Source organism: Euleptes europaea, chromosome 2, assembly GCF_029931775.1.
Source record: "Euleptes europaea isolate rEulEur1 chromosome 2, rEulEur1.hap1, whole genome shotgun sequence".
Lineage (NCBI taxonomy): Eukaryota > Metazoa > Chordata > Lepidosauria > Squamata > Sphaerodactylidae > Euleptes > Euleptes europaea.
Genome location: NC_079313.1, coordinates 70,855,950 through 70,870,120, shown reverse-complemented (window position 1 = coordinate 70,870,120; position 14,171 = coordinate 70,855,950). Strand labels below are relative to the sequence as shown.

Sequence of the window (14,171 nt, the reverse complement as noted above, 5' to 3'; positions counted from 1 at the left end):
GCAGAAAGTATAGGCTGAAATGCAGATAGACAAGGATGTCATCCTGATGGCCAAAAAGAACTCTCAAGGGAACATTCAACATTTCTGGCTTTATCTTGTGAGACTGTCATCTTATGATGATGGGGTGTTTAGTAGCAGTGTCCAAATTGTTTGAATGGGTGACTACTACATTTTGCATACTACTCTTCCTGCAGGAATATTATTTGCCCAAATCAAGCTTTGGCTGAGGAGGAAAACATTAACTTGATAGAGCTGGACAACCATAAATGGAGTACTCCTAGCAGCTAGTCTTCATATACTAGCACAATATATTCCTTTAAACACCAGTTCAGTGTAGATCTCAAAACATTTTTCCTTCCAATTAACATTCTCTGAAGGAAACAAACATGTAAACTGTTTTTCTAAAGTGTTTCATCATTTTTATATATATCTTAATACTTTTATATCCTGATCACCTGTTCTACAAAATTATAAAGCAAAAGATATTGTCATGCCCCCAATCTCCCTCCCCCATCCCTTTCTGGGATTCCAAGGGCTGCAGCGGCCTCGAGAGTCCAGCCAGTAACCCTCCCTTGTCCCTTTCTGGGCTTCCTGAGGCTGCAGTGGCCCTACGAGCCCAGCCAACAACCCTTCCCATCTTTTTCTGGGGTTCCTGGGGCTGCAGTGGCCTTGGGAACTGAGCCAGCAACCCTCCCCAACTTTCTCTCCCTCTCTCTCCCTCACTTTCTTTCTTTTTCTTTCTTTCCTCACTTTCTCTTTCTCCCTCCTTTTCATTCTATTTCTCTCTCCCCTTTTTTCTCCCTGTTTCTTTCCTTTTTCTCTTTCTTCCTTTCTCTCCCTCCCTCTTTCTCTCTCTTTCCCTCTCTGTTTCTCTCTTTCTCTCTCTCTCTCTTTCTCCCTCTCTCTCTTTCTTCCTGTCTTTCTGGACTGGGGGAGGGCTGTGGGCTCACCAGCCAAGACAGCCATCCCCACCTCAGTTTAAAATAAAAAAGATATATTACCATGGATAAGTGATATAAATGTTATAGAAGACACAGGCAAAGCCAATTAATGATATTATTTTTTACTTTATTTTTTACTTAAAATACAAACATGCTTTAAACAATATCACTCTTACAGTATTTTCTTTCAATTAACAATGTTATTGTTTTTAACCATGTTTGTATTTTGAGTAAACAATAATATCATTAATTGGCTTTGCCTGTGGCTCCTATAAAGTTTGTATCTCTGGTACTTGGCATTAAATTTTATGGAACAAATGGCCCGACCCAACCAAGTGACATTTATGTCATATCGGGCCCTCATAACAAATGAGTTCGACACCCCTGGGCTAGATTTTGTAGTTTGTTCGGTTTGGCAAGAAAAATAAATCCCCTTTAGTCAGTTGATGACATTGAACTCTTACCTGGGTGTTTCTCAGATGATAGTTGTGAATAGTTGCATACTTCTTTCCCACAAATATTAGAAGGAAATAGCTTACTATTGCCAGAGATAAAGCATGTAATACAATCTTGTACAATTTTGGAAAGTCGGGCAATGTAGGAGGCAGAAAGCTGGAATAATATAAAAGACGTATTTTGAGTCCTCTGATGTGGAAGATGATGATCTGTAGTTCTGTTTGTTCACAATTCATCACTTTCCAATAATCACAAACCCCTATAGAGTACTAATTATACAGTGGTGATTTCCTGCACAGTGGGAATGATCTGCTAAGCCTTTTTTTTTTTTTGCCTCAAGTCACATCTGACGTATGGCAGCCCTGCAGGGTTTTCAAGGCAAGAGACTTTTAGAGTTGGTTTGCCATTGCCTGCCTCCGCTTCACTGCCATGGTATTCCTTGGAGGTCTCCCCTCCAAATAGTAGCCAGGGTCAGGCCTGAGAGTGTATGACTGGCCCAAGGTCACACAGCAAGCTTCCATGGCATGAGTGGGGATTTGAACCTGGGTTTCCCAGGTCCGAGTCTGACACCTTAACCACTACACCATGCTGGCTCTCACCTGAGCCTAATACATATAATAATTTTAACATATTTTTTTCCAGTGGCATACTACTAGTCAACTCTTTTTGAGAATGAGTGCACTAAGCATACATGGTAATTATAGGAGAGTATTTTCTTAATTACTGGTTTACATTCACCACTGGAAGTAAAGAAGCAGTACAATTTACAGCAATTACTAGTATTAAATTCTGTAAGGATGCATGTCTACGTCAGGGACATGTTGACAAGGAATTGCTTTATAATAGACATACTCACTCTGAGGCTTGTGGAAAGCCACATTCACAATTACAATCAACCAGGATCACATGACTAATGTATGCCCCATGCTCCACCCCAAACATACATACACTAATATAACTATTAATATTAAATATATAACTATAACTGTACTAGCTACTATATTACTTCTGAGCATGTAGGGTTTCTCCCACCACTGCTGAACCTTTGCCAGACCTTGGGTATCTGGAGTGAGGGGAAAGGCCTTCTTCTCTGCCCTCTCAATAGCCCCAGCATGAGGCACAGCAGCTCAGGCAAGAGAGTTAGATTGCCAAGGCTCCCAGAGGAGAGCTAGCTGGTCATGGAGAAAGAGGACTAAAACCACCACCACCACCCCACTCTAGTCAACTTTCTCTTTTCCTGTGTGGTTGCTGTGATGGTGGTTGTTATTTCACTTCTCTGCAGCCAGCTTGCTCTCCTCATGGCAGCCCTCTATGTCCTGGGATTAGAGTACAAAGGATGTTGACAGAGAAGACAGGCCCTTCTATCCCTGGCATGAAGGCCACAGCTCAGGGAGACTCACAGCTTAGGCTCCTCCAGCCCCTGCAGTGCTGTTAGGATTGCCAATCTCCAGTTGGGACCTGGAGCTCTCCCAGAATTACATCTAGGGTTGTCAGGTCCCTCTTTGCCACCGGTGGGAGGTTTTTGGGGTGGAGCCTGAGGAGGGCAGGGTTTGGAGAGGGGAGGGACTTCAATGCCATATTTCGGCTGGAGATCAGTTGTAATAGCAGGAGATCTCCAGCTAGTACCTGGAGGTTAGGAAACCTAATTACATCTGATCTCCAGACTACAGAGGTCCATTCCCCTGGAGAAAGAGGATGCTTTGGAGGGCGGACTCTACAGAAGTTATATCCCCTGAGATCCCTCCTCACCCCAAACCCTGCCTTTCCCAGGTTTTACCTCCAAATCTCCAGGAATTTCCCAACCTGGAGCTGGCAACCCTACAATCTAAATAATAACAATAATAACAACAATAATGATAACAATTATTACAGGGTGCCAGCCACAAACTCACTTTCTTGGAACATGGGGTGGGTGCCACATTAAAGAACAATGTGAAGAATAGACACAGATGGCATGTCAAAGAGCCGCGTGTGGCTCCAAAACCACTGAGTATCATTGCTCTATAATAATTACAGTGTGCTATATTGTGCTGACTTCAGTGACAACTGGCAACATAGCCAGAAGTCATAGAATCATAGAGTTGGAAGGGACCACCAGGGTCATCTTGTCCAACCCCTTGCACAATGCAGGAAATTCACAACTACCTCCCCTCCCCCACACCCCCAGTGACCCCTACTCCATGCCCAGAAGATAGCCAAGATGCCCTCCCTCTCATGATCTGCTTAAGGTCATAGAATCAGCATTGCTGACAGATGGCCATCTAACCTCTTCTTAAAAACCTCCAGGGAAGGTTACCACCTCCCGAGGAAGCCTGTTCCACTGAGGAACCGCTCTGTTAGAAAAATTTTCCTAATGTCTAGACAGAAACTCTTTTGATTTAATTTCAACTCGTTGGTTCTGGTCCGACCTTCTGGGGCAACAGAAAACAACTTGGCACCATCCTCCATATGACAGCCCTTCAAGTACTTGAAGATGGTTATCATATCCCCTCTCAGTCTTCTCTTCAGGCTAAACATACCCAGCTCCTTCAACCTTTCCTCATAGGACTTGGTCTCCAGACCCCTCACCATCTTTGTTGCCCTCCTCTGGACACGTTCCAGCTTGTCAACATCTTTCTTAAATTGCGGTTCCCAAAACTGAACACAATACTCTAGGTGAGGTCTAACCAGAGCAGAGTAAAGTGATACCATCACTTTGTGTAATCTAGACACTATACTTCTGTTGATACAGCCCCAAGATCGCATTTGCCTTTTTCGCTACCGCATCACACTGCTGACTCTGTCGCACACAGCGTGTCTGGACTTCAGGAGTTTACCTGGTAGCAACTTCACACCACGCAGTTCTGCTATGTACAGTTTATTTACAATATATACACAGAGTCCTTTAGCTGTTATCATCCACAGCTCTGAGCATCAAAGTGCTTTGCCAGCACGTATATTTCAGGCAAGAAGAAAGTTACATTCAATACACAGACATATATACATATTCATGACCAATCACAGTTCACCTGAGATGAGTCATTCTGGAAATCCCCATTCCTGGCTGTACAAACTGGATCAGACCAGCATACTCACATGACCTAGCTGTCACTCTGATCAGTATGATCTGTTTAGCAAACTGCAGACTAGCCAGAACTTAGACATATGTTGATAGACTCATGTTCAGTGTTTGGTCTACTTAGACCCCAAGATCCTTTTTGCACACACTACTGCTGAGACAAGTTTTCCCCATCCTATAATTATGCATTTGATTTTTCCCACCTAAATGCAGAACTTTACAATTATCTTTGTTGAAGTGCACTTTAACCCAATTCTTAGGGTTGCCAGGTCCCTCTTCACCACTGGCGGGAGGTTTTTGGGGGCCAACCTGAGGAGGGCCAGGTTTGGGGAGGGGAGGGATTTCAATGCCATAGAGTCCAAATGCCAAAGTGGCCCTTTTCTCCAGGTGAACTGATCTCTAGTGGCTGGAGATCAGTAATAATAGCGGGAGATCTCCAGCTATTACCTGGCGGTTGACAATCCTACCAATTCTCCAGCCTGTCAAGATCATCCTGTATCCTGGCTCTGTCTTCTACCCCTCTGTATTTGCTACCCCTCCCAATTTAATATCATCTGCACATTTCATAAGCATCCCCTCTATTCTTTCATCCAAATCATTTATAAAGATGTTGAACAACACAGGGTCCAGGACAGATCCCTGAAGCACTCCACTAGTCACTTCTCTCCAAGTGGATGAGGAACCATTAACAAGCACTCTTTGGGTGCGATCTGTCAACCAGTTACAGATCCACCTAACAGAAATAGGATCTAAACCACATTTTCCCAAGTTGTCAACAAGAATATTATGTGGAACCTTATCAAAAGCCTTACTGAAATCAAGATAAACTATGTCTACAGCATTCCCCTGATCCAGCATCTCAAAAAAGGAGATGAGATTAGTCTGTCATGACTAGCATGGGCTAACTGAAAAAATGGTCATCAAGCACCAACCAGGAAGTTTGTAAGAGCAGGACCCCAGGCTTATGTTTCTCTTTAGATCATATAAATCTTTCGTCTTTTACTAAAGAAACATCCCAACATCCCATGAAAAGAAATTCTTAGTCTGTGTTACTGAAGTAAAACTGTGGCAATCATTTTGTGGCTGTTTCTGCCTCCTGCGGCAGCCATCCTGTGACACCCATTTTATTGCTGCACTGTGTCAGAATTCCAAATGTGCCCATAGGCTCAAAAAGGTTGGGGACCCCTATTGTAAACCAATGGTCTGACTTATTATGGCAGCTTCCTGTTACACTACATACTTCTCCACCAAGTTTCATGAGATTCTGTACAGTAACATTCTGTAACATGATGTATTATATTAGCTGTGGATTACCAACCTGTACGGTACTATTACAAATAATCCCATACTGGATTCAGCATGCCACTGTATTTTGGTAGAAATTATGGTACATACAATAATCTGAAAAAGAAATCAGGGAATTATCCAACAGACGTAAATTATTGATTATATATAAATTATATAGCATCAAGGAGTATGTCGTCCTATATCAATTATGGAGTAGATTGCAAAATACCAGCAAAATAATTCAAAATGTGTTCCTGCAATTTTTATATCATACTAAAATACTTGAAAATCCCCAGGAATATTATTTCTTCTCTGAGTTTGTACAGAACAGTTTCCTTGTGAGTACTGATGATTTATGTTGTTTTTGAAATTAGCAAATCAAAGACGAGGACTTTAACTCCTGGCCTGTTTGGCCTTCTAATGGTTAAGAGCTGCAAACTCTAATCTGGAGAACCAGACTTGATTCCACATGAAACCTGCTGGGTGACCTTGGGCCAGTCACAGTTTTCCCAGAGCTCTCTCAGCCCCACCTACCTCACAAGGTGCCTGTTGTGAACAGAGGAAGGGAATGTGATTGTAAGCCACTTTGAAACTCCTTAAGGTAGAGAAAAGCGGAGTATAAAAATGTACTCTTCTTCTTCTAATAAACGTTTCTAACTTTGTAATGCACTACTACCATTAAATTTGTATACATGTTCAGGACACTGTTCTCCATTTCGAGTTTTAATACCAGATTGATCTCCACATTAATTTGGGGTGGGGGCGGGGGGAATTCAAAATATAATGCACTACACTATATCTTCCTTGAGCATTAAGGCCTCATAATTAAAGTTGGTGAGCATGTTCAAGACAACATTCTACATTTTAAGATTGACCCCTACTTAAATCACAGCAGTTTTAAAGTTATAATAAGTATCCACAGTCCGGATTTATGTGTGTGTAAAGTGCCATTAAGTCATAGCTGGTTACTCCTCATGGGGTTTTAAAGGCAAGAGATGTTCAGAGGTGGTTTGCCATTGCCTGGCTCTGCATAGCTATCCTGGACTTCCTTGGTAGTCTCCCATTCAAGGGAGCTGACTCTGCTTAGCTTCCGAGTATCTGATGAGATTGGTCTAGATTGGGCCATCCAGGTCAGGGCAAAAAGGCTTCTGGCACATTGTACTTCACTGGTATTTCTTAATAAATATAGATTCTAGGCAACAATAAATTAGTGTTTAGAAAATTGTGGATTACTGTAATTACTACTGAGGAAATTATCTTGCATAACCAATCAAACAAAAACCTAATGTGTATTTTCTGTATGCACCCACGCTAAATCTCAAGATTTGCTGAAAATGCAACTAAATCTGTTAGAGGGGTAAATGAACTACTGACCCATTATAACAAGCCATGTATTATACTGGAATAGCAAGAATATTATGCTGTCCATGCACAAAGGTTTTGGATATACTGATACTGCAGACAATGTTTTTTAAGATAAGGGTTGATAAATTCATAATAAATTAGAACACAGATGTTTTACTAGTTTTGACATACACATTTCCATATCAACTCCTATATTTTAAGTTGTGATTATAACGTAAAGCAATTAAGTAAAGCAATTAAGCTGGGAAAGGGATTACAGCTCCTCCCAGTCAACCTGAAGCCACCTCTGCCTGCTTTAGATGGAATTACTTAGAAGATGCTCAAACAGCCCATTCCTGAGCCCTGCAGCAGCCAGGGATGGCGTGGCTGAGGCACCGCTGCAGCGCCTCCAAAGAGGTTTCCCGGCTGCTGCAAGGCAAAAAAAAAGCCTTTTAAAAAACAAAATTTTGAAAATGGGGAAAATAGCCCCATTGAAAACAGCAATGTTTTGCCAACAAAAAGCTGGCACAGCACAGCTGTTTCTGAAGGGGGCGTTCCTGGGCTGAAAGGGGTTAGGAGGCCCCCGGGAACACCCTGGGAATGCCTCCCAGGACGCTATCGTGAGCACTTGTGCCAGCAGGCCGCAAGTGGGAGGCCGAGCTGGCGTCCAAGGGCCATGCTGCTGTGGCAGTCCTGAGGGGCCGCCACAAGTGGCACTATGCCAGCATCCGTGCCAGTTTGTGCGGTGCAAGTGGCATGGATGCCGGCATAGAGGGCTGGTCGCCTCCTAAGCCCATTCAGCCCTCTGGCTCAGGAATGGGCTGTTAGAGATGGAATAAGACAAACTCTTTTTCCTATATCAAAGTTAAAAGGCAATGTTTAATGATTTCTGCTTCACGGAACAATTCTCTGCTTAAAGCATCACATCTACTGATTTTTCATATGTTTAGAAAATGATGGCCTCTGGAGGCATAAATATAAGATACCTACCAGAAAAAGTTCCATAGGAAACTCAACAGGGCTGTGTTTGTAAGTTATCTTAATGCATTTACTGACCCTCAGCATGACTAAAGCAAGCAAAAACAGTAGTATACTGGTGGAGTTAGCTTTCGGGAGACCCATGCAATAGTGTATCAAGTTCTGAAAAAGAAAACACCAACAGAGAGGTCAGAAGGAGTCATTTTTATGGGTGTTAACTTACTTTAAAATGAAGAAGTCATTCCAATTTAAGTTCTGGGATTTCTACTTCATATACTGCCAACAGACTGAAACTACTTGACATAGATGATTATATAGATATAGTTGGATTGGTGGTGGGATGTGCTGTCAAGTTGCAGCTGACTTATGGTGACCCCATGGAGTTTTCAAGGAAACAGATGTTCAGAGGTGGTTTGCCATTGCCTGCTTCCTTCTCATGAACCTGATATTCCTTGGTGGCTGATCAAGCAGCCTTCTCATGCTCAGGGTTCCTTGTGCTAAAGCAGGGGTGGGGAACATCAGGCCCAGGGGCTGTTTAAGGCCTGCAAAATCATTTGGTCTGGCCCTTTGTGGGTCCTGGCAGATCTCTACCTCAGAAGGATCTAAGACTGGTGATCCGCCCCCTCCAGCAGACAGGAATGGCCTCTATTCAATGCGGATGTGAATTTGTTTTGCCGAAAAAGAGCCGTTAGCTATGGAGCTGCTAGGACCGCCCATGAAACGGTGTTAACCCTTTCCCATCCAGGCCATGGAGAAATGTATTCCCTCTGTACTACAAGAGGGCGGGGGGTAGAATTGGCAACAATGGAGGAGTTAAAGGGGGCAGGGCCAGAATGCACAGGGGGCAAGTTCTTAGCCAGCGTGTCCTCATTTCATCCCTGCAGGCTGTCGTGAGTCAGCCTGAGAGTTACTCTTCGGAAGAAGAGGAGGCAGCAGAACAAGCCCTCACTCCCTCAGAAGAGATAACACCGGAACAGCAAGACAGGGCCTCTAAGCCAGAAGACTGGCCGTCTGAAACAAGAGAACAGGAACAGGGAACAGAACAGGAACAGGCCCGGCTTTTGGGGGAAAAGTCGTAAGTTGGAGCAGGAGGAATCATACTTGATCCTGCAATTTCACAGGAACTTCCCTCGGAAACCCGGTCCGTCGGAGCCTTCAGGGAGGGGGCCTGAGGGGGGGATAGTGTTGTGAGTCAGCCTAAGAGTTACTCTTCAGAAGAGGAGGAGGCAGCAGAACAAGCCCTCACTCCCTCTGAAGAGATAACACCGGAACAGCAAGACGGGGCCTCTGAGCCAGAAGACTGGCCGTCTGAAACAAGAGAACAGGAACAGGGAAGAGAAAGCCTTTCACCTTCAGGGTCTCCTTAACCAGTGGAGAGAAGAAGAGTAAAAGGTAGAATGGCACTGCAGCAAAGGAGAAAGTCATCCCGGCTTCTGGGCAAAAGATGTAAGTTGGCGCAGGAGGAATCAGAATCTGAAGCCGACAGTTGAGCTGAATCACCTGGAGAGTCACGAAGAAAATATAAGCAAGACTGACCGTTAAGTGCCTCGTGGGAGCAAATGTTATTGCATGCCGGCTGTCTCTGACAACCTCGTCTGAGATTTATCTCTTATGTTGAGAAGCTTCATTTGGAGTCCGGTTTGCCGTGTTGTTGAACTTCGAAGAAAGCTGTGGCCTGCAGCCAAGACCTTAAGGGCGAGGAGCTTGCGTCTGTCTGTGACCTTGTTTCTGAATGGTGCGTGTACTGTTTCTGTGCTTACTGAGGAGCTGCCGACCCCTCCCGGCAAGAGTAAAATACACGTCAGGCTCTGCTTCCTTCAGCACCAATACATTGCTGTGCAGAAAGCAGAGACTCAGACCTGCCTGTACGCAACATATTGCTCCCACCCCATTTACTGGCTGAGTATGAAGGGGCTGTAGCTGCATTTGCTGACCAAATGCAGGCCCTGCAGGGGCAGGTTACCCAACTTACACATATGGTGACCTTGCTTCAACAACAGCTGCAACAGCAGCAGCTCCAGCTATCGGCCTCCCCAGTCAGATCACCCAAGTGCCCCCTCTCTGTGCCGGAGAAATTTTATGGGAATGTGGAGGAGTTCCCTACGTTTCTGGCGCAGTGTCAGCTGTACATTCAGCTCCGTCCAGGGGATTTCCCTGATACTGGAACCAAAGTGGGGTTTGTGCTGAGTCTGCTCAAAGGGCAGGCAGCCAAGTGGTCTATCTCCTTCTCCTTAGCCAGTCCCCACTGCTCCAGAATTGGAGTGGGTTCCTGGGGGAGTTGCAGCTAGCTTTTGCTAATCCAGTCAAGGCTGAGAATGCCAATAGACGAATCCGCCGCCTGTGGCAGGGGCGTGGTACTGTGGCTACCTGCGCCACAGAGTTTAAACTCGTGGCACAGGATTTAGACTGGAATGAAGCAGCCCTGGTAGACCAGTTTATAGAAGGCTTAGCAGATGGGATCCTGGATGAGTTGGCCCACATAGAGCGACCCACTACCCTTCGGGAGCTAATCGTGCTGTGCCAGCGAATAGACAACCGCCTGGAGGCCCGTCAACAGGCCCGGGCTGAAGGATCCAGGAAAAAAAAAAGAGGAGGAGGAGGAGAGTTGGTTTTTATATGCCGACTTTCTCTGCCACTTAAGGGAGAATCAAACTGGTTTACAATCACCTTCCCTTTCCCTCCCCACAACAGACACCCTGTGAGGTAGGTGAGGCTGAGAGAGAATGACTTGCCCAAGGTCACCCAGCTGGCTTCGTGTGTAGGAGTGGGGAAACAAATCCAGTTCACCAGATTAGCCTCTGCCGCTCATGTGGAGGAGTGGGGAATCAAACCCGGTTCTCCAGATCAGACTCCACCGCTCCAAACCACCGTTCTTAACCACTACATCATGCTGGCTCTCTTAGCAGAAAGGAGATCTGCCTGTCCGCCCTGTTCCAGTTCCTGCTCCTGTGCCACCTGCACCGAAGGAAATGGGAGAAGGAGAGTTAAGGCAGTTAGGTGCCGTTCAAGGGAGGTTGACAGCCATGGAGAAAAACAGGCGATGGGCCCCGGGCCTCTGCTTGTACTGTGCCGGTTCTGGCCATTACGCCAACTCCTGCCCCGAGAAACCTCACCCAGGGGGGGCCGTTAAATCAGCAGACCCGACTCGCTGCAGCCCAGGTGATTTGGGGCAAACTATTGGGTCCAGTGGCGTCCTTGATTCCAGAGACGGACTCCTCCTCCTCCCCATCAAGATCTATCTATCAGACCAATGGCAAATAAAAGTCATAGCTATGATTGATTCTGGTGCCACCCGCTGCTTTATGGATGTGGATTTTGCCTGCCAGAACCAGGTGCCAATGCAGGCTAAGGCTAACGCATCCATGGTAGAGACCATTGACGGCTGTCTTCTCAAGTCCGGCCCAGTGACACAGGAGACAGGACCCCTTGCAATACGCATCCAGCAATACCAAGAGTGGCTCTCCTTCAATCTAGTCCAGATGCCCCGGTTTCCAGTAGTATTGGGAATGACTTGGTTGACCCAGGCAAATTCTGCAATAGACTGGGTGCAACGAATAGTCCGGATCCCACTGACGCAGGCAGACCCTTCAAAACCAGTGCTCACCACAGTAAGCTCCAGTCTGAAAATGCCTACACTCCCTGTCCAATATGCCGATTTTGGAGATGTATTTGAGGAAAAGGGGGCTGACCAGCTTCCCCCTCACTGACCTTATGACTGTGCCATTGACCTGGTCCCAGGAGCTCCGCTGCCTAGCAGTCGCCTGTACTCTCTGACAGAACCGAAACGGGTGGCGCTCCAAGAGTTCGTGCAAAAGAATCTGGACCGTGGCTTCATTCGTCCATACACCTCTCCTACCTCAGCTCCCGTTTTATTTGTAAAGAAGAAGGGAGGTGAGCTGCGTCTCTGTAATGATTACAGGGCATTGAATAAAGTCACAATCCGAGACCGGTACCCACTGCGTCTAATTCCGGAGTTATTAGAATGTCTCCGGGGCGCAACCCGGTTCACAAAGTTAGATCTACGGGGAGCGTACAACCTGATCCGGATTCGAGATGGTGATGAGTGGAAGACCGCCTTCTGTACACGATATGGCCAGTTCGAGTATTTGGTTATGCCTTTTGGATTATGTAATGCTCCTGCAGTCTTCCAGCGATTCATCTGATCATCTGCCTGGATGACATCCTGATTTATTCCAGGAACCCGGCCCAGCATGCAGCCCATGTGCAATCGGTCTTGACTTGTCTCCGGCAGCATAGACTATGTGAAATTAGAGAAATGTGAGTTTGATCGATCCAAGGTGGAATTTTTGGGCTATCGGGTCTCCTCCCAGGGCATTTGCATGGATCTGGCCAAGGTAGACTCCATACTGTCATGGCAAGCTCCACGGAATCGTAAAGATGTCCAGCGGTCCTTGGGGTTTGCCAATTACTATCGGCAGTTCATCCCCAGATTTGCAAAACTTACTGTTCCTCTGACCTGGTTACTCCGGCCCAAAGAACCAGTGGTCCCCTGAAGCTCAACATGCATTCCAGGTCCTGAAAAACAACTTTACTATGCCTCAGGTCTTGGTGTACCCTAATCCTGACCTTCCCTTCATTATAGAAGCCGACGCCTCGGATACTGCCTTGGGGGCTGTGTTGGCTCAGAAACACACTCCTGACGGACCCCTGCGACCCTGTGCCTATTATTCTCGGCAGCTTACAGCAGCCGAATGAAATTACACAATATGGGAGAGGGAATTGCTGGCCATTAAAGTAGCCTTCGAGACTTGGCGTCATCACCTTGAAGGAGCTCGACATCCAGCGACCGTCCACACAGACCACCGCAATCTGGAGCACCTTCAAACTGCCTGGGCTTTGAATGAACAGCAGATTCTCTGGTCACTATTTTTCTCCCGCTTCAACTTTGTCGTCCGATACCTCCCAGGCTCCCAGAATAAATGGGCAGATGCCCTTTCCAGAAAACCTTAATTTGCTTTCAGGCCAGGGGAGGAAGTACCAGCACCTATGATTCTGGCCCCAGAAACCATGGCTGCAGCACCGCTCCACAAATCCTTACAGGAGCGAATCCGAATGGCGCAGCAAGGAGACCCCCATGTACGACGAATCGTTCAAGACTTCCAGGATCCGGGGCAGAAAAACCCGTTGGGTTATGCCCAACAACAGGAGTTGTTAACTTATGAGGGCAGGCTGTATGTACCCCCGGGAGAGTTGCATGGAGAAGTACTGCATTTGTCCCATGATGCCCCACCCGCCGGCCATTTTGGACAATCTCCTGTCCCAGGAATTCTGGTGGCCTCGGATGCAATGTGATGTCTTCTGATACGTGCAGTCCTGTGAGGTGTGCCGACAAGCCAAGGACATCCCTGGAAAGCCTGCGGGTCTGCTGCAGCCACTACCCACACCCACAGAACCCTGGGACACAGCCTCCTTGGACTTCATTACAGATCTACCCTGTTCCCAAGGACACACATGCATACTGGTCATCGTAGATCTGTTCACTAAATTGGCTCATTTCGTACCCTGTCCCGCACTACGCTCGGCCAAAGAGACGGCAAGCTTGTATTTGCAGCACGTATTCCGGCTGCATGGGATTCCCAGGCACCTGATCTCAGATCATGGGATCCAAGTCACTTCCCAATTCTGGCGGGCCCTGCAGACACTCTTAGGGTCCGAGGTACATCTGTCTTCAGCCCATCATCCCCAGTCAGACGGCCAAACAGAAAGGACCAATGCCACATTAGAACAGTATTTGCATTGGTACGTCAGCTACCAACAAGATGACTGGATAAATCTATTACCCCTGGCAGAATTTTCTTATAATAACGTGGTACATGCCTCAGTGAAACAGACATCATCCCTGGCGACGTATGGGTGCCATCCTCGATATTTCCCACAGACCACTCCAGCCACACCTGTTCCCTCTGCGAACACCTTTGTTCAGGAGCTGCAAGCATTGCACCAAATACTCAAAGAACAACTGGACCGTGCCAAAGACACCTATAAAGAGGTTGCTGACAGGAGGAGACAGGCTGGAGTAGTGCTTAAAGTGGGGGATCCAGTGTGGCTATCCACCAGGTATATCCGCAGTCAGCGTCCATCAAAGA

At 46.4% G+C, this 14,171-nt stretch overlaps 1 protein-coding gene across 1 annotated transcript in view; it reads right to left on the bottom strand.

Annotated features, from left to right (window-relative positions):
* SLC26A8 (solute carrier family 26 member 8) overlaps positions 1–14,171 on the bottom strand; it is a 58,654-nt gene that overhangs the window by 31,166 nt on the left and 13,317 nt on the right. Inside the window, exons 6-8 of the mRNA XM_056844776.1 lie at positions 8,077–8,226; positions 5,774–5,856; positions 1,406–1,553 (exon numbers count right to left, since the gene is read on the bottom strand). Of these exons, the coding sequence (XP_056700754.1) occupies positions 1,406–1,553; positions 5,774–5,856; positions 8,077–8,226 (381 nt within the window). The remainder of the gene's footprint in view (positions 1–1,405; positions 1,554–5,773; positions 5,857–8,076; positions 8,227–14,171) is intronic.